General features: G+C 39.1%; 1 protein-coding gene across 4 annotated transcripts in view; it reads left to right on the top strand.

The window, feature by feature from the left end:
* The window catches only part of smarca2 (SWI/SNF related, matrix associated, actin dependent regulator of chromatin, subfamily a, member 2), a 48358-nt gene that overhangs the window by 270 nt on the left and 25457 nt on the right, over positions 1-22631 (top strand). The window contains exons 1-18 of one of the 4 annotated variants that reach the window (XM_037097637.1): positions 59-289; positions 1444-1701; positions 2246-2375; positions 2846-3253; positions 5260-5361; positions 8119-8371; positions 11183-11309; positions 11727-11900; positions 12440-12613; positions 13306-13476; positions 14334-14384; positions 15060-15190; positions 16000-16057; positions 16356-16450; positions 16935-17082; positions 20381-20544; positions 22080-22146; positions 22271-22381. In XM_037097637.1, the coding sequence (XP_036953532.1) occupies positions 1474-1701; positions 2246-2375; positions 2846-3253; positions 5260-5361; positions 8119-8371; positions 11183-11309; positions 11727-11900; positions 12440-12613; positions 13306-13476; positions 14334-14384; positions 15060-15190; positions 16000-16057; positions 16356-16450; positions 16935-17082; positions 20381-20544; positions 22080-22146; positions 22271-22381 (2592 nt within the window). In that variant the 5' untranslated portion in view covers positions 59-289; positions 1444-1473. Of the gene's footprint in view, positions 1-58; positions 290-592; positions 992-1443; positions 1702-2245; positions 2376-2845; positions 3254-5259; positions 5362-8118; positions 8372-11182; positions 11310-11726; positions 11901-12439; positions 12614-13305; positions 13477-14333; positions 14385-15059; positions 15191-15999; positions 16058-16355; positions 16451-16934; positions 17083-20380; positions 20545-22079; positions 22147-22270; positions 22382-22631 lie in introns of those variants that run through there. The other 3 variants (XM_037097636.1, XM_037097635.1, XM_037097634.1) reach the window with 3 other exon arrangements.

Below are 22631 nucleotides of genomic sequence, written 5' to 3'. Positions count from 1 at the left end.
CGTCACTCGGACTAGCTAGAAGGCTAGTTGCTGTGCTAGCTAACGTCGGCTAGCTGTTAGCTAAGTTCCCCGACGATCGAGCAATGCGGAGAGCGTAAACGTCTTGAGTGTTAGTTTGGGGGAAGCCGCGTGATTCTCGATGTCATATTAAAGTTTGTTTTCGTCTCTATACATGTCGCCAAGGTCATGTCAAGAGCTTGACTTGAATTTAAAGTTTGATTTTGTCTGCCCATCCATGATGGCCACCAGTTTTGGGGAAGCCATGATCCAATCAGAGATCTCCAAAGTGGTAGTTAACATTATCAAGCTAACGTTGCTGCAGTTGTCAGAAAACGTCGATATAACACGATCGCTAGCCTGTTAATATCATCTTTATCGCGCTACGTAGTCTGTATTATAGTAATTGCCTTATATAGACATATGTTTAAACGCTTTAAATACGGCCTGTGCGCTCAGACGTTACCTTTGGTACGCATTAGTTGACAGCATACATGGTAACGTTAATTAGAATCAATCTTTAGCATATCAGAAATGGGTCATTGTGTCATGCATAAAACGACAGCGAAATATAGGTCTTTAAACTGTTGATCATTCAAATGTGATCATCTATATTTGTGCGCAAGTCGTGTGCACCAGAAGCTATGTACCTGCAGACGGCAGAAAGTGATAGACTGTTTTTTTTCTAAATTGACAAAGTGGTCACATTTGGACTGATGCTAAAGTGGACGGAAATGTGTCCAGTTATGCATATGTATGTTTCACTTGTGATATACACAGAAGACAGGTATTTCTTCTCATTAACTTAGCAGTCCACACGACCAATTCACTTTTATGCATATAAGCTATGATTGATGTAATGTCTACATTCATAAAGGGACTTGAAGGTCAGTTGACTTTTACAAGGAAGATACATCTAAACATATGCCAGGTCCCAAGAAACACTATAGTGGATGGAAGAAAGGAGAGACAAATGGAGGAATGACATGTAAAGGTCCGCTTTGCAGACACTATTCAGCCAAGTAGCCCTGTAATTTAAACAGAATTAAACAGAATTTCATAGCAATATTAATCCAGATAACACCCAAAGCAGATATTTTGCAATGCATAGTGACTTAAAAGAAAGTATAACACTGACAAGCAAGGAGAAAAGATCGAATGAAACAGCATGATGTAGAGTGCACTTTGTGGAGCTCATTGTGATACCTTGTTTTTTTACAGTGGCAAAGAGTGGTTGATTTAACTTACTGATCATTTAAGGGTCTGTGTTTTTAAATGATAATATAACATTATTTAACATATTTCATACATGATATACAGCTTTTTAAACAAAAAGTAGACTATTTAAACTGCTTAAATATTGACTTGCATTGCATTTGATGGTGGTGTTGGACTTGTGTTGTTTGTATAACATTATGATACTGTTGCTTCTTTTGTTTCCTGAAGCCGTCTGCTGTCCTCCCAGCATTTCGGTAGATGACCACCCCTTCAGATACCTCAGGTGGTATGTCCCATCCTGGCCCTTCTCCGGGGGCAGGTCTATCACCAGGGCCCATCTTGGGCCCCAGCCCTGGACCAGACCCCTCACCAGGCTCTGTTCACAGTATGATGGGACCCAGCCCTGGACCTGGAACACCCAACGCACCTCACGGCATGCAGGGACAAAGTGATTACTCTCAGGATGGCATGTATCCAATGCACAAGGTACAGGCTCCTCACTGCCTGTTACTGTCTTTTTTTCGCTGTTGCACAAGGAGAGTGTTGTAGCATTTATATGGTTTCCTCCATGAAGTCTAAAATACTTGATTGTTACAGTTTAACTGAGATCTTTGTTACAAGAGACTGGCTGATTAACCCGACCAGATCAATATATCAGCTAAAGTGGCTTAATTCAAATCATTGCATTGGCACATACAGTGTATTGCACAACAAGAAATACCATTACAGAAATGCGAAAATATGTTTCAGGTAGTTTGAGTTATATGAGATATATATTTATGCATTTAGCTGAGGCTAAGATGCTCTTGCATGAAGCATCTAAAAAATATAGCTATACAGATGTTAATTGACCTCTTTAGTTCACTGATGACCTTTTTAACAGAGTTAAGATGTAAAGTAAACATAATTAAGTTTTGTAGATCTTGATTATCAGGTTATCTGATTATTTATAGGTTACATTACCTTTGTGGGGGAAAATGTTGTATAAAATAAATTGATCATGACCCTGAATCTTTCCTTCCATTGTCAGACCATGGAGGGGATGAATGACAAGACCATGGCAGATGCGATGCACTTTGGCCATATGAAAGGTGTGGGGATGAGGTCCCTGCATAGTGGTATGGGGCCTCCGCAGAGTCCTATGGACCAACATAGCCAAGGTAACAAATGCTTTGTTTTTTAAGCTAAATTGCTTTCTAAGCAGGGGAATTCGATTATGATTATCTTCCTATTTAAATTTTGTAGTACTGCAATATTTTTTTGTTCAGTAGAGACATAACATCGATACAGTCCAGTAAGGTTTTGTTTCCCAGCTTTTTTGGCTTCCCGTAAAACAATCCTTCATCGCAGGTTGGGTATTATGTCCAGGAACCTTAACTAGGCCAAGAGATTCAAAGAGATTGAAGAATCTGGTCCTCACCAAGAAAAAAAGGTCAAAAACAAATAACCCAGTTTTGTGTCAAAAATGTTCTTTTTTTTGCTTTTCTGTCTTGGTAATAGTTTTGTGAATCCATAGATTTATGTCCTACTCCTCAGGTTAGTTCCAACCCCCTGGGAATCACTGCTTTAAGGGGCCTAATATGAACTTTGGGTGTGTAAAATCATTAAAGCGTCTTCCTTTCTACTGTAGGATACATGTCCCCCCATCCGTCCCCCATGGGTGTCCATGAGCACGCCTCTAGTCCCATGTCAGGAGGTGGAGGTGGTGGGGGACCCACACCACCCCACATGCCTCCCTCCCAGTCAGGTCCTATGATGCCCATGGATCCCCAAGGAGCCATGCCCAGTATGTCCACCATGGGCCAGCAGGGGCGGGGACCATCTGCTTTCAGTCCGGTCCAACTGCAGCAGCTCAGAGCTCAGATCCTGGCCTACAAGATTCTGGGGCGTGGGCAACCCCTGCCTGAAAACCTCCAGTTGGCTGTTCAGGGCAAGAGGAGCTTACCCACAATGCAACAGCAGCAGCAGCAGCAGCAGCAACAACAACAGCAGCCACAGCAGCAGGCACCTGGTGCTAGTCCTTACAACCGGCCTGCAGGTAATAAAATACAGTTGTTGAATGATACAAACTGTTTTTTTTGATACTGTTAGTTTCTTTATTATTAGCAGGTGAATGTGGATTGTGCCGTATTTTACTTTTTTTGAGCATGGTATCTTAAACTCTCAATTTAAAGATCCAGAATATGGATTGTATTTTTTGTGACTTTATCCGGTGACTTGATCGAGGCACACTTAACACTTCAGTATGAGCTCTGTGTCCTCCATGAAATGTGAGCCAGACCACCTCAAATCATGGATGGGTCATATCTCGGTGTGGCCAAGATCTGACCTAAGAGCTTCCATGCCTGCAATGTAACCTGGCTGTTGATGTTATTTTCTGGCATGAGCAGCGTGTCAGCTTGCATTGAAAAGACAACTGACATTTCCAGAGGCTTGATAAGTCTAGGCTTATCCAATCTGAATACATTTCAGGTGTCAGAGATGTTTTTCATGCTAAAACTCACAATTTTCTGTACCAAACATTTCCCCAATTTGCGATTTCTACCTCGTTTATAAATGTTTCTTGTGATGGAATTTATGTTGTTTGTGTAGTTATCATTGCTATATTCATAATATAAATGTTTTTATTTCTTTTTTTAAATGTAAAACTGTCAAAATTGAACAACCTTTCATACTAACTTCATTAAAACTTTTAAACTGAACATTAGGGCCCTCTCTCTCCCTCCCTCTCTCCCCCTAGTCCCTCCCACCTTCTCTGTAATAAGTTACAGTGAAAGTTGTGCTTTGTGATGTTGAAAAATAGGGTATCTTTAGCAAGGTGTAAAACACAGTTTTTCATTTGAGTTGAGAAGCTAGCAGTAGCTGTCTGACATCAAGAGACAAGATCTGAAAACAAGATGTTTAATGGATTACATTGCTGGAATCGATTATATATACAATGGATGGTTTTCTGTTCTGTGGCTTGACTAGACAGGATTAATTCTGTTGTTCGTCCCGTTACGTTGCTAAATGCCGCTCTTAATGAACCGTTAATGTTTGTGCATATTACCGGGGTAAGGAGGATTCTAAGGTGTGTGATTTTATTTCATGAATGGATGGATAGTTATGTGGCTGGATTATTTGGAAGAGAAAACGCCACATTTGTAAGTACATTATTAAGGAACGTAACATTAACAGAATGGTTTCTTGCTGCCTGGCTGCCTTCAATGCCGCGTCCCTATCGCGGACAAGGTGATGGTGTTGCGTTATATATTTGAGACGAGATACCTTGTGGGGAGAGTAACCGAAAAACAGGTCAGATGAGACGTCTGTTTATGCGACACTAGATATGACTTGAATGCCATAGTTTTCAGCCTCCAGTAAAATCAACTGGTTGTTACTCCAAATGTTATCCCAGGACTACAAAGCTTTAACTGTAACCCATATTTTCTAACTGCGTATTGCTAAAGATATTTCATTGAGTGGAGAATTACTTTATGTACAAAATATCACTGATGAAAGTCTTTCTTTGGCTACAAAAAAAACATGACATGACAATTTTAGATGTTTGTCGCGCATGTATGGTTGCTGCATATTTGATGTTAATGTTCAGCAGTTACCTGTCTGTGTCACTTTGTTTACTTTAGATGATCAGGGGTCAATCTCATGCACACAGATATTTTCAGCAGAAGTGGCCCTCAAATGATGATCACGATCAGAGTATCCTCCATTCAAAACGGCGATGTACTGCTCTGCGTGGAATATTCTATAAAAGTTCTTATCGGTGCCTGTAGTTTGTAACCACTAAGCTAACTTATTTTGTCTGACTAACAGTTTAAAACACAAGGTTAATCATTTACAATATTGAAAAACAGCAGACCTTTACATTTTCAGAAGCATTAAACTGTTTTTCAATAAAAAGATAATTGCAACAAACAGACAAGAAAGTTGTCAAACTGTAGCTACCGTAGCACAGCTCATCACAGTCTCCCATTTTTTGCTTTTCTACAATTTGAAAGTGCAACTGATGAATTATTAAAATATGAATCATTATTCTTTTGAAAGGTATGCCAATGGCACCTATGGGTGGTCCCCAGTCAAGTCCTTGCCCTACACCAGCCATGCAAGGTCACAATCAAAGTGCAGGACCCAAGCCTTGGTCTGATGGTAAGTAAAGCCTATGTGTCGCCGATACCTGCTGGAAATCTAGCAGGCTAAATAATTGGTTGAGTGACTGATCGGCAGGGCTGACGGCATCCTAATCTGTCCCTCACTCATGTTCTTTTCTTTCTTTTCCTTGTTTTTCCTTGTTTTTTGTGCACCAAGAACTTGCACTGCTTTGGCCGCTACATTCCCATGTCACATCTTGTGTGTGAGCTGTAGGGGTGTCATGATCCTCAGACTCCCTGATTTGATGCAACTTTTTAAGGTCAAGATTCATTCTGATTTTGACTTTTTCTTCAGCACTTACCTACAGAATTTTAAGACTATTGAATCTAATTATGCAAAGGTCAAACATAATTTATGTTATGTCTTTACTGTCATGTCAGTGTTGGGGCATTTTACAACAACTGCTTGAATTTTTGCATTTTAGTGACATATTTAAGAAATATTTGCCAAAAAAAGAGTCCACAGCTCAAAAGAAATGAACAATGAACAGCAAAAGAATTGAATTTAGTTTGTTTGTAACTGTTAGTAATTTCATTAGTTTGTTGTTTGGGTTTCTCAAGTCTGTCCCGAGTAAGTCCTCTCCTAAATCAAATCAATAAAAGATCTCTGGTGTTGTTCTCTTCAGTTCACTTAGTCCCCCATGAGTAAACCCTCTTTTTTACCAAATCATAAAGACTTCCTGAAAAACAAAATAACCCCAAGATCCTGTGTCTGGAAGTGCAGCTGCAGGCTATTGATAAGATAGCTGTGTTGTCTTTGAAGTTTTTTTGATGTGTTTTTTTTGTGGCAGACATAAGCAGGCCAGCGCCTGCAGAGTTAGGGGTATCACTGATGCTGCCTTTGATGATGCAAATTAAAAGCTAAATATCCAATTTAGAGTGAAAATCGTGGCACCCCTTGTGATCTTGTGTGATCCTGCGCTGATAAGTCATTTAGTGTGCAAACCACAAAGATTCATGACTCCTAATAACAAGAAAGAATGTGAAACGTACAGTGATTGGACCACTTTGAAAGTCATATTGTATGACCTGGGCATTAGTAGTCTCTCTCACTGCATATTTTGGACCAGCTGAGCTGTAAATTTAAATATGTATGTGGACTAAGGTTACAATGAGCTGCATTAGCTTAGACTTACAGTGCACCTTTTCATTACACACATCATCACCCAGTCTGTCTCTGAGTATCATTGAAAGGTAACTACAGTGAATTCTCTGAGTTGCATGTGATATTGTGGAATGAAGCATCAAACAAAGGTTGACTTAAAATACAGAGTAACAGCAGTGGCTTTGACGAGACTGCATTTTTCCTGTTGCAAAGAGAGGAATCTCCACCCTGCCTGAAACACACACAATTTGCATAAGCTGCTGGTCATCTGGACAGCTCCATCTGGACAGCCATAATTTTTTCTGAATGCCAGGAAAAGTGATAAACAAGACCCGATTCTTAAATAGGAAACATGGAATACAGGGAGTGACCCACTGTGATTTTATGGAAATTTGGGCAATTTGAAGCAAGTTTTTGTTTCTGTAAGGGATATTGTTTTGAACATTAAGACATGGCAGGGGGCTCTGGTTGAATCTGCCACTGAAATAAAAGGATTTAGAGAATGTATTTATTAGAATATTATTCATTAGAACACTTCCCATTCGTCAGTAGCTCTTATTCTACCAGTGTCCAGCCACACACACCAGGGGCACAACAGGCTTTCCTCATGTCTGTGCATCAATTCCGAGTGGTAAATTCCTTCAGTTTAACACTTGTGAGAGATTTAGTGTTGGATGATATGGTGCAGCAACATACCTGTATACTACATGCAACAAAATGTATGCATGCCCTTTAAGTTTTTTTTTTAATTTTTTTTTTAAAATCATAACTAATTTAAACTAAGCAAACTTTACAGATTTCCATCATATACTGAAGTGTTTTGAATTTCAACAAATGTTAAGACAGAAACAGCAGTAATAGTCAAATACACAAAGAAAAATCCAAGATAAAAAAACAAAAAACACAATTCCCACTGAGGTCAATTTAAAACTGGATAAATAGAAGAAAAAAAAAATAGGTAGTCAAACAGTGGCTCCTGGAAGGGTCTCTGGTGAGAAATTGGTCCCAGGTGAGGCACCAATATGGAGATTACAGTGACCATGGATTTGCATTAAAACAGGTTGGTCTCCCTTGAGCCAGGCCTGGGAGAGGAGAAGCATAATGTTATGTGTAGGTGTCCCATGCCCTGCCAGTTTATCTCTGAAAAAGAGACAAGTAGGAAACCCTGGCTGACATGTATGCGCCAAACTGTGTAAATTAGCAAAGTTAATTTCTCTTCAGAGCCGTCCAATTCCAGACTTGTGTGTGAGCTGACGTCCTTGAGCTTAAATATTGGCTGTGGAGATTGTCGGTCTGAATCCCCAAAATGAAAAACTGTTTTGCTAAATCTGGTTAACATAAAAAAACAACTCAGATGAACACACATTCACATGTTGTTTATAACATAAAAATCATTTGTGAGACGGTATGAACACAGTTCCTTTTTCACTCATGCCAACCAACTTCTTGACAAGGTCTCTGTTAGAATATATGTGGACATCCAAAAACCTGTTGATATCCAAATCCTTCATAATGTTTAAAAGACAGTGTAAGATATATAAAAGCATATCGAGCAGTATATCGAAACAATTTATCAGTATTATTTTGTACTTTTGTCTTGTCTATATCAGCCTGTCCTACTGAAAACTGACACAGTTCTATGGTCCCCAGGTCAGGGTGGTGAAAATCAAGCCAATGCTCAGAAGCACCTCACCCCAGCTGTTAGTGGACGCCCATCTCCTGCACCACCTCAGGCCTCCACTGTGCCAGCTGGACCCATGCCAGGCAGCTCGGTGACTCCTCAGCCTCCCGGGCAGCAGGTGTCTCCCATGCTCCAGATGCAGCAGAAACAGAACCGCGTCACACCAGTCCAGAAGCCTCAGGGCTTGGACCCAGTTGGGATCCTGCAAGAGCGAGAGTACAGGTATATATCTTAATTACCCATTTAACACTGGTGTCATACAGAAGTGCTTGCTACACATGGTTTCATGAACAAGTCACAAGTCACATATATGTAGTGTTACATTACATATAACAATATACAAAAAGATAACTGGTCAATATGATTAACATTAATATGATTGATAAATATTTTTGTGTGACAAAGTTAAAAGGAAATCAGTACTATATTACGACTAATTTTTGGAAGCTGGTTGTGGGATTAAATAATTTTATACCCCTCACTCCTTTTCAGAAGTCATTAAATGTTTGACAGTTTTTTTTTGCTTTATGTATTATCTGTATATATTATTTTTTTCTGTCTGTCTTCTATGCTTTATATTTATTTTTTGTATTTCTTTTTGAGCTATTATTCTTGTCTGTTGTTTTTTTTCCTTTACATATTTGAGATGAATATTTAAATCAATCAGTCGATCAATTAAGTTTTATTTTGACAGGCCCCTCTGGCTACATTTGATTACATTTCATCCTTAAACCAGTCAATAAAGGACATCTGCTCTATTTCTTAACATATAAGTTAACCACATCAGTTATGGCGCTAAAGTAAAAGAAGATTTACCAGCCATTATTTTGTGTATTTACCACACAGTGTATTTCGAGCTTTATACATTTTCAAAATGAAGTGTTCACTGCACTTGAATTGACTTATTCTTGGCTCCCAGTTTGAACATAGGCTGGCAACACATACTCCTAGTCCACATTAGCAATGATGCTACAAACACCGATAAAGATGTTTTTGTATTAACTGGATTATTCCAAGTAGGTATGGGAACCTAGTAGGAGACCTGTGGGTCACTCACAGTCAACTGAATGTTATTAATATACATATACATTAATACGTAATCTAATATTCCACAGAGAGAGACAGATTGTGATGTCCTTTGAATAGATTTAGATTAAAGATTGCAAAGTTCTCTCCAGTCTGATTAATGGTGTGACTTAGTACGTGTCTGAAACGGGTTCAGTTTACATGGCTTGGCTGTGAACTTCACAATGTCTTTGACATTTTGTGTTGAAGCCTCCAAACTTTTTGATGATGGTGCTGTGCATACACAATCACCATTCTCTGTTGTCATTATAGTAGCCCTCAGGCTGTATCCTTTTCTGAGAACAGGGACGTCTGATGGAGATATGAGGAAGGTTCACAGCCCTTAATCTTGTAGTGGCCCTGAGGCTTCTTTTTTTTCAAACAACTTCAAGGCTCTTGTTTTGATGATCTCTTCATAGTAATCTCAGATCACTGTTGACAAGTTGCATTGGTCAGGAAATGATGAGAGACTGGAGACAGAAGACCTCTCTTCACCTTGTCTAGCCAACAAAGCTATCTGAAGATAGAGTACCTCTGGGAAACCATCAGAAAAACAGCAACATTCTACAAACAAGGACTCTGTTCATTCTTTACGCAACCAATTTATTCATCCCTTTTAGGGTAATTGTTAGGGCTGGGTATTGAAGAACCTCAAGATTCTATTCGATTTTGATTCTTTAGGATGCAGTTCGATTCAATATCAATTCGATTCAATATTGATTTAAATGCTTCGATATCGATTCAGTAATAAATAGTAATAAACAAATAATTTATTAGAGTACCTGCTGATAATTTTTAAATCAAAAAGTAATCTTGAATTATAAATCTTTCTTCTAGGAAGTTCTAGTTCGAATTGAAATGTAAACAAAGGTCACACGATGTGTTCAGTTATAAAAGTGCAACCATAGTTAAGCTGAGAAAGTGCCATTGTCTCTGGGCCTGCATGGTACATTTTTGTCTGACATAAACATACATAACCGTGGTCCCTCCGCCCTCCGAACATTGACACTGAACCCCCCCTCTCTCCCTGGAGGAGAGTGCTACCTGCGGGTGCACAGTGCAGTGGCCAGGGTGAGACCAGCTGCACTCTGAAAGAGCGGTGTGTCAGCGGTTACCTGTGAGGTCGCGGGTGAGGCGCTTCCAGCTGCTGGAGGCGGGAACCGAGAGGTGTCCGGCGAGGGATAGCGGGTGGTCTGGGGCTGTTGCTTGCCTGAATCGATTCAGAGGATTTTCTGAACCAATATTGAATTGGGAAAAAATATATTGCAATGCACTGATGAATCAATATTTTTACGCAACTCTAGTAATTGTGTATGATGGCATACACACATTAGAGGTAAGATCGGGCCTAAAAAATCCAGCCCGACCCGACCCAGGCCCGCAGGCATTAAAGCCCGACCCAGCCCGAGCCCGACCAATTAACTTGATTTGCAGGCCCGAGCCCGAAGCAAACCCGAAATTTCAAGATTACGTTCACGAAATGTCCGCAAAGCCGTGCGCAAATCGTGCTCTTGCTCTGCGCCTCCTGTTTAGTAGTAGTTATATAGCAATTACCTTACAGCGCCGCCTTCTCTGTTTTATCCAAATTATTTATTTACAACAAGTATTCCTTAGTTTAGTATCCACACATCGTTTTAGTATACATTTTTATAAACATATATTTATTAAAAAAAAAGTCAGCGAGAGAGAAGCCCGAGCCCGACCCGACCCGAACGTAATGATTGACATTTTAGGCCCGACCCGACCCGAATTTCGGGCCGGGTCGGGCTCGGGCTCGGGCTCGGGCTAAAGATCTTACCTCTAACACACATGCATTAACCTTCCTGTCTTATCTTGGTCGGATGATGGCCTGAGCAAGTGGAGATGGATTTTTCAGTCCAAAAGTACACTTAGTATGTGTTTTCTCTATGCTAGTTTTTTTCTTTACAAAAAGACCAGTTGACTTACCACCTTCCTTATGTTCCTCAGATTGCAGGCTCGGATTGCACACCGAATCCAGGAACTGGAAAGTTTGCCAGGCTCTCTGCCCCCCGACCTGAGGACTAAAGCTACAGTTGAGCTCAAAGCACTACGCCTACTCAACTTTCAGCGGCAGGTACGCAGCAGTGTTTTTTCAGTGTTCAGTGTTCAGTGATTGCTCATATTATTAATTTACCCAGAATGACTTACAGTCAGGAGTACCAGAGCATACTGCTGTGTTCCTTGTGGTGTTCCTAACCCTGATCCACACAGAAGGTATGGGTTTACCCTGTGTTTACCGTTTTATCTTCCTCAGGAGCTTGACAATGAGTTGTGTCAACCTTTGCTATTACTCTCTCCAGTTTCAGTTAAATAATACCAAATAACTTCATGCATATCATGTGAAATACTCATTTCAGTTGGATCAAATTTAATTGTATGCTTAGAACACCCCCCACTGCCTTATTTTAAGAAAATAAATCCATCCTATAAATATAAATATAAATATAAATATATTTTTGATGTATAATCTGTGTGTGTGTTATATCTCCAGCTAAGGCAAGACGTGGTGGCATGTATGAGGCGAGATACAACACTGGAGACGGCCCTCAACTCTAAGGCTTACAGACGTAGCAAGCGGCAGACGCTGAGGGAGGCACGTATGACGGAGAAGCTGGAGAAACAGCAGAAGCTGGAGCAGGAGAAGAAGCGCAGACAGAAACATCAGGTGATCCACATGCAAGTGTTTAATACAGTTCAGAGAAGAGCAGTATAAGAGCCGGTTTCAAGGTTGAGGAACGAGAATCATCTATTATGGTGTTGAACCAGCAGCAGCACTGTTTTCCAACATGCTGTGTTCTGGTTGATAAACAACTTTGCCATGAATACCCTGCAAACAAGCGTTTCAAAACAAAATTGAAGTGTGATTCATTATCTCTTTGAGCAGATGTTTAAAGAAAACCTCAATACTTTGATCATTCAAATATTTTCTGCAAGCTTCAGCTGAAAAAGTTGAAGAAGAGTAGACTCAAAAAGAGACATTCGTAGTCCATTTCTTGACAGTGGACATCCACTTTCATAATAAATCTTAATAACATGGCCGAAGGCTTGCAAGGCAGTATCATCAAGCTCTCAAAGATTCCATCTACCATCAAGTAGATGACAAAACTGACAAAGAACGTGGGGTCTTGAATGTTTTTTTTTTTTCGTGCCAATGTTGTCAAAATATTATTTTTGCTTCAACAAGTTTTATGACTTGTATTTCAGGAATATCTCAATAGTATCCTTCAGCATGCTAAAGACTTCAAAGAATATCACCGCTCAGTGTCCGGTAAAACCCAGAAACTCACCAGAGCTGTCGCTAACTGGCACACCAACACAGAGCGGGAACAGAAGAAAGAGACTGAGAGAATCGAGAAAGAGAGGATGAGAAGACTTATGGTAAGGACCTGAAAGTCGACACACCTTTCAGAAATGATTACACATTCCTAAGAACTGTACGTTTGATCTTTGTCACGGTAGTCTCTGCTTGAGTTGAATTGATTTCAATCAAATTTAACTTAATGAGAAAACAGTTTGACTCTTTGTTTCTAAATAACAGCTGTAATAGGTCAGAATAAGCCAGAATTAACTGACCATATACAGCCATACTGGATGACAGATGAAATACCCAGCAAACTTTGAAAGACATTGAATGACGCACAGTACAGCAGGTGTGACATACTGATATACTAATAGTTTACTTACACTGCTTTTAAAGTAAGACAAAATCTGCAGCATGTGCAATATAGTGATGCATCTTTTAATTAATACCGATATCACAATATAGAATTGTTTGCATTTGTTTTTTAATGTCAAAGTGCAATTGTATGACAGTGTGTAAAAATGTTACATGTGTTCATAGACCATGGAGAATGAACATATTGCAAATATGGTGAACACAAGTGATAGACAATCATTCAAGGTAGCCAATACTGATCTATGATACTGGGTTGATGCATCAGCACCCCAGAGCTGCAGTAATCATATAAAACATGGTTTATCTGGCTTTGATGATTATCATCAATCTCTAAGTAATATTATGGTGATTGATCACTTCTCCCATTAACCTCCTGCCACCATCCCCCACTCAGGCAGAAGATGAAGAAGGCTATCGAAAACTAATTGACCAGAAGAAAGACAAGCGACTGGCCTACTTGCTGCAGCAGACTGATGAGTATGTGGCCAACCTCACCACCCTGGTGTACGAACACAAAGCTGCTCAAGCTGCCAAGGAGAAGAAGAAGAAGAAAAAACGAAAGAAGGTAGGAAGAGAAATGGTCAAGTGTTTACTGGATGTCAGATTTGTATTTGACTAGTTTATTATAAATGGTTATTATACTTTTGAGTGCATGTAAGTCAAACAGTGCATGCAATGAACAAAACCAGCCTCTATTTTTGTACTTCTGGCCAAAGCATTATATTACCCAAGATTTGTTTTGGGTGAAAATCCAGGAAAACACCCTGTAATGTAGTAATTACTCATGGTCTTTCCGTGCAGCTCGGTGTATATCCTTGCATAAAGCCAATCCAATCCTCCCAAGGACACTGTGACATGAATTATACCTTATAATTACTTTCATCTCATGGTTCGTTATTTTACTTATTTCAAGTGTCTTCGGGAATGAAAATGTGGTTATTGTCAAGGATCACACTCAGTGATAGGCTTGTCTGATAGTGCACGCCAACCCAGATAATTTCATACCTTCTGTCTGAGAGGTACAACTAATCACAGAGGTCATCTGGTGTTGTCTTTAACTGGAATGAACACCTGTAGACTCTCATCTGCTCGGGACACCCAGTATGAGATCGCTGACACTGACGTCAGCCACTTGAAAAGGCTTTTTCCGGAGCCACATACTCACCTCCTTCAGCTGAGCTTGTGTGATGTTGTTTTCAATTATATACCTCAAAAAATATTTTGATACCTTTCATGATCCTGGATTATACTACAGGAGAGCCATTTGTGATCTCTGAGAGTCGGATTTTGCCCTTTGACCCAGTAATGGAGCCATTAAAACCAACCAAAAGCATTACTGAGAGATTATATAATCTCACTGAAAACATACCATGCTGTTTGTAATGTATGTCAGCTGAATGGATTTATGTGCTTGATGTCTAGAAGGTGGATGGAGATGGTGAAGGCACCAGTGCCATTGGACCTGATGGAGAGGTGAGCTACAGTGCTTATGTTTTTATGTTGTTTTTGGTCATTTAACATTAACAGCTGTCTTTTAAAAGGTGGCTGTAATCAATATTAATCCGGTCTTGTGTGTAATTTTTAATTTTTTTTTAAGTTGTGCATGTGCGATCAGTGAATGGGGAATGGAACTGTAAGTGGCTAATGTGTGTGTGTGTGTGTGCATATATACATATAATATATATCTAAAGCGATAGAAAGTCTGGAGCCCTGGATGGGAGAGTTGGACGTGTAAATTTTAGCTCCCTGCTCGGAGTTTGTGGTTTGACGACAAGGTTACACACACAGAATCAGTATTTTATGATCATATCTGCTGTCATTGACCCGTATTTTAGTTCATTTTGTCAGACCTTGTATTGATCATTAAATATTGGTTCTGTCTGCAGTGCATCAGCTTGCAAATGACTGCACGTTAAGGTCGTATTCTTGAGCTGTGATTTAATTTCTACCAACGTCTCACAACAGGAACAAAACAATATGTAATTAAATAAGAATCGCTATTTTGTAACTTTGGCTGTACGAAAACAATGTAGATGTAATTACAAAAAAAGCGTAATTAATTCATAGTTAAAAATGAATTTAAGTCAAATTATTACATATACATTAATCAGTGAATTTGATGCTTCATTTGGTTTGTTTGTCCTGCAGCCCATGGATGAGAGCAGCCAAATGAGTGAGCTGCCAGTCAAAGTGATTCAGACCGAGACTGGGAAAGTTTTGCAGGGAACGGATGCTCCAAAATCCAGCCAGCTGGAGGCCTGGCTCGAAATGAACCCTGGGTGAGGGAAACTGAAGGGATCTTTCACATTTCATTACATGGATGATATTTTTGTCAACTGCAAGTGGCACTTTTTTCTAAGGCACTTTTTTTCTGATCGAGCACTTAAGGAGCACCTTTTTGTGCACAAGCCGAAAATATCATATTCAAAATAACATGTTCACATCCAAAGGAAAACAGGAAACACAACACATACTGATTTGCAGCCTTTACTAGTGCAGACAGACCAACACTCCTGTGTCGTCAGAGTCAAAATGGACAAAGACATGAGGCCAATAAATGTATAATCAACCTAGAACCTGGTTGTATGGTTGTTATTGGATCGGTGTGTCTACAGAAGGTAGAGCTGTTGTTCACTAACTGGAAGGTTGACTGGTCCGATCTCCAGTCCCAGAAATCTACAATAGTGTGTGAATGGATGGAATCTGATTTCAGTGTAGTTTTAACTAAAATTCTTAGATATGGCAACTTTAGGTAATGCTGAACAAATTTACAGAGCAACAAGAAAAGTAAAAAGTAAGTTTGGCTTGGCTTCCTATTTTTTATTATTTTTTATAAATGTTGAATAAACTCCTTTCTCAAACTAAGCTATTGGTTAAGGATAAAGTAATGAAGCTTTTTGCTCTTAAAATGCTGCTTCTTGTCAAGATTCAGTGAGGATTCAACCAGGTGCCATCTCAAATAGTTAAACACACCACATTCGAAGCTGCTGCTTGTTAATACTCCCGAAGGTGTACAATGTTTTGATTTGTGATGGACAGAAAATAAATATAAACACTGTGCTTTCTGTTTTCCTCATTTATGACACAGGTATGAAGTGGCACCGCGGTCAGACAGCGAGGAGAGCGGCTCAGAGTTTGAAGAGGAGGTCAGTGACTTCCTCATTAATGAACTCCCACAGTAGTGGATTTTAAATCCTGCCACCCTGTCTGCGCTTCTTTAAATCATGCAAATATTATTAAATGGGATTCAGCTAGTCAGTCAAACCAGCATATACATACACACACTGAACACACATGTCAAAATCCACCAGGGGTAGCTGTATGCTCTAAAATAATGCTGTTTCTGCTGATTTTATTTTATCCCTTTTATAGCCTCTTCATTAATTTGTTTGTTATTATGATATGTATCCTGTCAATCATGTGTTGCAATTTTTGCCTTATAAGGAGGAAGACGAGGTGGCTAAGGCAGAAACGGAGGAGAAGATAATTGGTCCAAATGGAGACAGAGTGAATGTGACGGCTGCCAAGCACATCATCGAGTACTGTATTACTTCTCACTATACCACTATCTCATTGTCAGGACAAATATTTTTGTTTTTCATCCTGGGACTGCGCTAATTAGAAACAAAGATATGAATCTTTTTCACTAGATGGTATTCTTAACAAAAGATATAAAACATTAAAATAATAAACTCATTTTTTCATATTCAAAAGATTTCAAAGAAACTACCTCAAGTTTGAGTAAATCAGTGAGACACTGAGAATAAAGGCAAAATATGATAAACAGATAAGTAAATGTGTTAAGTAAAGCTCTGTTAGACCTTATACCTTATCTTGATGTTTCCATTGGAGCTGCTCGTGTGGATCTCTGGCTGTATGCCAGCTGAGCTCCTGGCGCCAGACACAACTGAGTCTTGAAACTGATCATTAAAATCAACTTTAAAGAGCAAAGTTCATTTCGGCTTAGAGGGGTTTCAGACACACTCACTCCCCCATTTTCTATTTTTTACATCATGCACACAGGTCAGCCAAGCAGGATGTGGATGATGAGTACAGTGTTCCCACTGGACAAACCAGCTCTGCATCTTATTATGGAGTGGCCCACGCTGTCATAGAGAGGGTGGAGAAACAGTCATCTCTGCTGATCAACGGCACACTCAAACATTACCAGGTAGACACATGCACACACATACACTTACATTTACTCTTATTTTATAGACTTTTGTAACAGCCTCTTGCTGGTTTGATTGCTCAGTTTTGAGCAATGAGTTGTTAGTATTTCAGATTTTTAAAATTATTTTCCATCCATCATGTTTTTTTAAATGAGTTACAGATTGAATGTTTTTCACCGCACAACCTTTTAAAAGAAAGTCACATTTCTCTTTCACATACTTACTTACGTACTTATTTTATATTTGTTTTTCTGGCTTTGATGTTTTCAGCAACATGACTCATGAATGCAGTAAAGAATTTCTTACAATTTTCCCTCATATCTCGGATGATGACTGTCCTTGAGCCAAACACAGAAGAGGGTTTTTAAAATGGCAGCTTAAAATTAAATGTGACAGTTATTTATCAATGAAAAACAAAAATGGTTCGGCTTTTGTATCTGGAACTACCACTGATTGCAGTTTTGCTGTAATTTGGTTGGTTTTAATTAGAGCTGTCAATCGATTGAAATAATAATAACGTGTTTCTAGCAAATTAATTGCACATTTTTTATGCCTTAAGGGGACATTTTTCAAGTTTTTCCATTTTTTGTCAACATGGAAACAGACAATTATGATTGCTTTAAACAAATGTATGCATATTATTATTTCAACAATCCAAAACAATTACAAATGCTGTCCAGACTATTCTCTAGAATAGCGTGCTCAGAAAATATGCTGAAAGTGTAACATGGTAAACTCAAGCCCAACAAGGAACGACAGATGGCCTTATTGACCTGAATGTAATATTCCTAAGTAATACTAACAACGTAGTGTCCAACTTGACACTTTTAAAGGTTAACTAAACAATGTTAATTAGCCTGCAAGCTGTAGCCTTCCATTTCGCTCTTGCTGTTGATAGTTCGTCAGATGTAGTTATCCAAGCATCACTGTTGCAAACTGCCCACCATGGTCTGCCCTTCGACAAGGGGGAGGAGGGCTCTCGGCATCAGCTGTGTGCTTGGCCGGTGGTATTTGAGACTGGACATACGCCGGTGGCAACTCAGTTCAAATCAATAATATAGGCAAATAACTTTCCAAAAATTCAAAAGACCCATTTCTTTATCAATTTCTGCTCTAGGGCATTTGTTTCTGCTTGCCATCCACAAGGTTATGGCTGCATCGCTTCTTGATTTCCCAAACTATGGGGTGGGCCAAGGGTCATAACATGTATGCGTAAATTGCGCGTCAAAAAACACATTGTGTCTGGTGATGCTGTGTGTATGGGAAAGCTGTTGTATTTTGCTGGTTGTTTACAGTAATAACTAATAACCTCCTCAGTGTTACTGTCCTAATCTTTTACACACACTTGAAGTTGGAACCATCTTTGTCCATGTTAGCTCTCATCATCTCCCATGCAGTGTCCCTAAATATTCCTTTGCGGTGGGAAAGAGTCTCTGTCATGTAGGTTTGCTAAAGGGTAGATTGGCGTGACCAAACATGTCTGCTGCTCGTCAAGTGAATACTAAATTATCTTAGTTTGAAGACAACTGTCCGCTTATAATGATGCCACTACATTGTTTTCATGTTTGATACTACAATCTCTTCTTGTGTGTATTAAGTTGAGATGGAATTGAAAGAAAGTATATTTAAAGAGATAAGGCACTGGCAATTGGATTTCTCTTTCTTGCAATCAGTCCTAGTCCTGATTTATGGTGTGCCAGGCTTTAAATGAGATATGGTGGCAGCTCCCTGGGGAAATTGGAGGGATTTCAGCTACACAATAATTGGATCAAATGTCTGCTGTGCAAACAGAAACTGTAACGAACCATAATAGTAAACAAGAATTCAAAGAAGCTAAACATTAATATAGGACAATTTTCATTTTATCATTTCCTATTAATTTGACCCTCTGCTAGCCTTTTTTCTGTGGTATGAGCTGAGCTGTCAGGCATTTCTTGAACTACCATGCAGTTGGTAATTAGTTGTCGGTACCTTTTTCTGCCTCAAGTCCCTTCGTGCCCTTTCCTGTCTCTCTGTACTGTGTGCACTGGTTTTGACTTGTTGAAGGTCAGGTTTAGATTTTTTCTAGTAGAACTGAAACAAGTACTGGGGTAATCCAGTAGCAGATTGTCAGACAATTATTTGGCAGCTATTTTTATAGATGAATTTATAGGCTTCATAGTTGTTGGACAGACAAAATAAGCTAATTGAAAACATCATCTTTGGCTTTGTGAACAGGCATTTCTTAAAAGTGTTTTCAGATGAGAAACCGGACAGTTGCTCAAGAAAATTATCGTTGCATGAATAGATCAGCTTAAATATCAGTCATTTGCCCTTTTTAAGGAGATTTTTCTTTTTAGATAGTCACAGCTAAAAGTGACAGGAGATTTAACAAGAAATAGTAGGATGTGCCCTAAAAAGCAAACAGCCATCTGTGCGACCAGCAACTGCAATTCAATTTAACAAGTTCATATTTAGTCTCTTTGATTTATCTTTGATAACTTCCTTGAACTACTGATGGTGTTCTGTGTTTATCTTTTACACTACCAGTCAAAAGTTTGGACACACCTTCTCATTTAATGGTTATTTTCATGACTATTTACATTGTAGATTCTCAGTGAAGGCATCAAAACTATGAATGAACTCATGGAATTATGTAGTAAACAAAAAAGTGTGGAATAACTCAAGACATGTTTTATATTTTAGAGTCTTCAAAATAGCCACCCTTTGCTTTGATTACTGCTCTGCACACTCATGGCATTTTCTCGATGAGCTTCATGAGGCAGTCACTTGAAATGGTTTTCCAACAGTCTTGAAGGAGTTTTCAGAGATGCTGAGCACTTGTTGGCCCTTTTGCCGTCACTCTGCAGTCCATCTCATCCCAAACCATCTCGATTGGATTTAGGTCAGGTGACTGTGGAAGCCAGGTCATCTGGCGCAGCACTCTGTCACTCACCTTCTTTGTCAAATAGCCCTTTACACAGCCTGGAGGTGTCCACTGGTTCAATGTCCATTCCTTGTATTTCTTGGCCCAAACAAATCTCTTCTGCTTGTTGCTTTTCCTTAGTAGTGGTGATGATCTCACACTTTTTTTGTTTACTACATAATTCCATATGTGTTTATTCATAGTTCTGATGCCTTTAGTGAAAGAAATAAAGAAAAAAACATTAAATGAAATGGTGTGTCCAAACTTTTGACTGGTAGTGTATATACAGGAGTAAAAATAATTCACAGACATGTGGAGATACAAGCAGAGTCAATAATATTTCCTCTGCAAGCATATTTTAAGGCATGCTTTTATTTCTCTGTGTTATCCAGATCCAGGGGCTGGAGTGGATGGTGTCCCTGTACAACAACAATCTAAACGGCATCCTGGCTGATGAAATGGGTCTCGGTAAAACCATCCAGACCATCGCTCTTATCACCTACCTGATGGAGCACAAGAGGCTCAATGGTCCCTTTCTCATCATTGTTCCTCTCTCGTCAGTACTCCTAATCTCCTATCCATCATTGCTCTTTTTGTGCAGTGTCATGACACCCTAAATTATTTTTAGCGAAGGATCGATGAACACATTGTTAAAAAAAAACAAAAAACAAAACTTTTGGGAACAGTTTGATCGAAATACATAGACCTAAATCATAAAGTAGGGCACAGATAATCCACAGGGGTGTCAGGAGTCCCTTCCCTTATTGAGACACATGCATCTTTTTGCTTAAATGAAATACAAGTGTCAAGTGTACACATTGATCACATTGATTGCCTACAGGGAGTGTTGAGTCAAAGTTAACAGCAACCAGTATCTATAAAACAACAGTGAGTTACTTCTCTGCTCCAGGAATGCTGCACTCACTAGTGCTATATTTTATTATCCAATTTTTTAGTGTGGAAACTCAGTTCTATGTTAGAAGACATGAGTGTGCTGTGTACATATATGTAAGCATAGACATGATGGGCACCAAAGTTCAAATAATTATCAGGTATTACAGTATTGGCCTGAGTGTAGGGCAACCATGAATTAGATGAAGCAAATATGGACACATTGATTGTAAAAAAAAAAAAAAAAAAAGATTAATGACCTGTGTGGGGTCAAAATTCATTGTTCAAAATTGGTTTTAACAACACTCCTGTTATGACATCATTCTCCATCATCTGTTGGTATTAAAAAAGGCATGAGATGCAAATACAGGATCTCTTCCATCACGTATTTATCTCAGCAAAATCTGTGATTTCCCTTGCTGTTTTCCCTTAATTAATCGCTTGAAATTCTTCAAACACAAACCACTCCACCTTTCATTCAAAGCAGCAGAAGTGGTTTTCAGCAAAATTTATTAGGTGAAAGCAGCCTCAGCGCTCACAGATTTACATTTCTGGGAAAATCCATATTGTTATTGCCAGTTACATATTTTACCTGATTAGTTTGTGTGATAATTCATAACTGTAGGTGTTAAAAGATTAAAATGAACAATTGGTTCTTTTTTTTAAATACCTGACTGTTCATTATTACTAAGAGGTGTACTGCTTTTTGTTGTGAGACTGAGCACATCAGAGGCATAGATTTGTGCTCAGGGCCACTGTGTTAAATGTTCTTTTTAATTTGCACAGCAAGCTAATGTGGTGGCTAACCTTTGACTTGTCCTCTTGAAGTTTAACTATTAAAGTTAATGGGCAGAGAGCTCAATCTTCCCAGGGGACCTAGTTTCAAATAAAGCCCTCCTAAATAAATAAAAAAAGAAACCAACTCATTTTGGAGCTAGAATATAATTAACCCTTTTGAAACGTGTAGTGTATAATCACTGCAAGGGATTTTTTTTCCTCCTCTGATTTTATCTAGCAAATTATGTTTGAATTTTGATGCTTTTCAGTGAGCACTTGGTCTTGAGTTGCTCTTGCCTCTTCTCCTCATGTCTTAACCAAGCTTATCTAAGAATTTGTCTTTGATTGCTCTGAATTGAGACCACCATCTTACTTTCAACCTCCAACAGTTGTGGAGATTTTCATTCATTTCCTTTTTTCCAGTACTTTGTCCAACTGGGTCTATGAACTTGACAAGTGGGCACCCTCTGTGGTCAAAATTGCTTACAAGGTAAGAAAAATCTTTTTCATGTCATTTTTACCTTTACTTCCACCTTTTTAAAAAAAACATTCTGATTGCATTTCGATGACTTGTCCTTGAAATTTGTCTTCTCTTTGTGTCTGTCCCATCGAAGGGCACCCCTGCTTTGCGCCGTGGGTTTGTGCCTCAACTCCGCAGCGGGAAGTTCAATGTCTTGCTGACCACCTATGAATACATTATCAAGGACAAGCAAATACTGGCCAAGGTGAAAGAGATCAAAGCTTTGTCCTTTCTTTAGAACTTGGATTCTCTTTCTCTCTCTACATTTCAGTTTCATACAGAGTTTTCAATACAGCTCTCCAAATCAGTGGTTACATGACTGCTGCCTTAGTTTCCTCCATGTAAGTGCCAGGGTTTGAAAGTTACTTTTCGTGACCCATATTCTAACTAATTGCTCTGTACTTACTGCTGAATACCACAAGTTGGTGATAACAGACAGATTTGAGGTAAAGTAA

This window comes from Acanthopagrus latus, chromosome 5, assembly GCF_904848185.1.
Source record: "Acanthopagrus latus isolate v.2019 chromosome 5, fAcaLat1.1, whole genome shotgun sequence".
NCBI lineage: Eukaryota > Metazoa > Chordata > Actinopteri > Spariformes > Sparidae > Acanthopagrus > Acanthopagrus latus.
The sequence above is the reverse complement of the archived record's forward strand: the minus strand, read 5'-3'. Positions and strand labels throughout refer to the sequence as shown.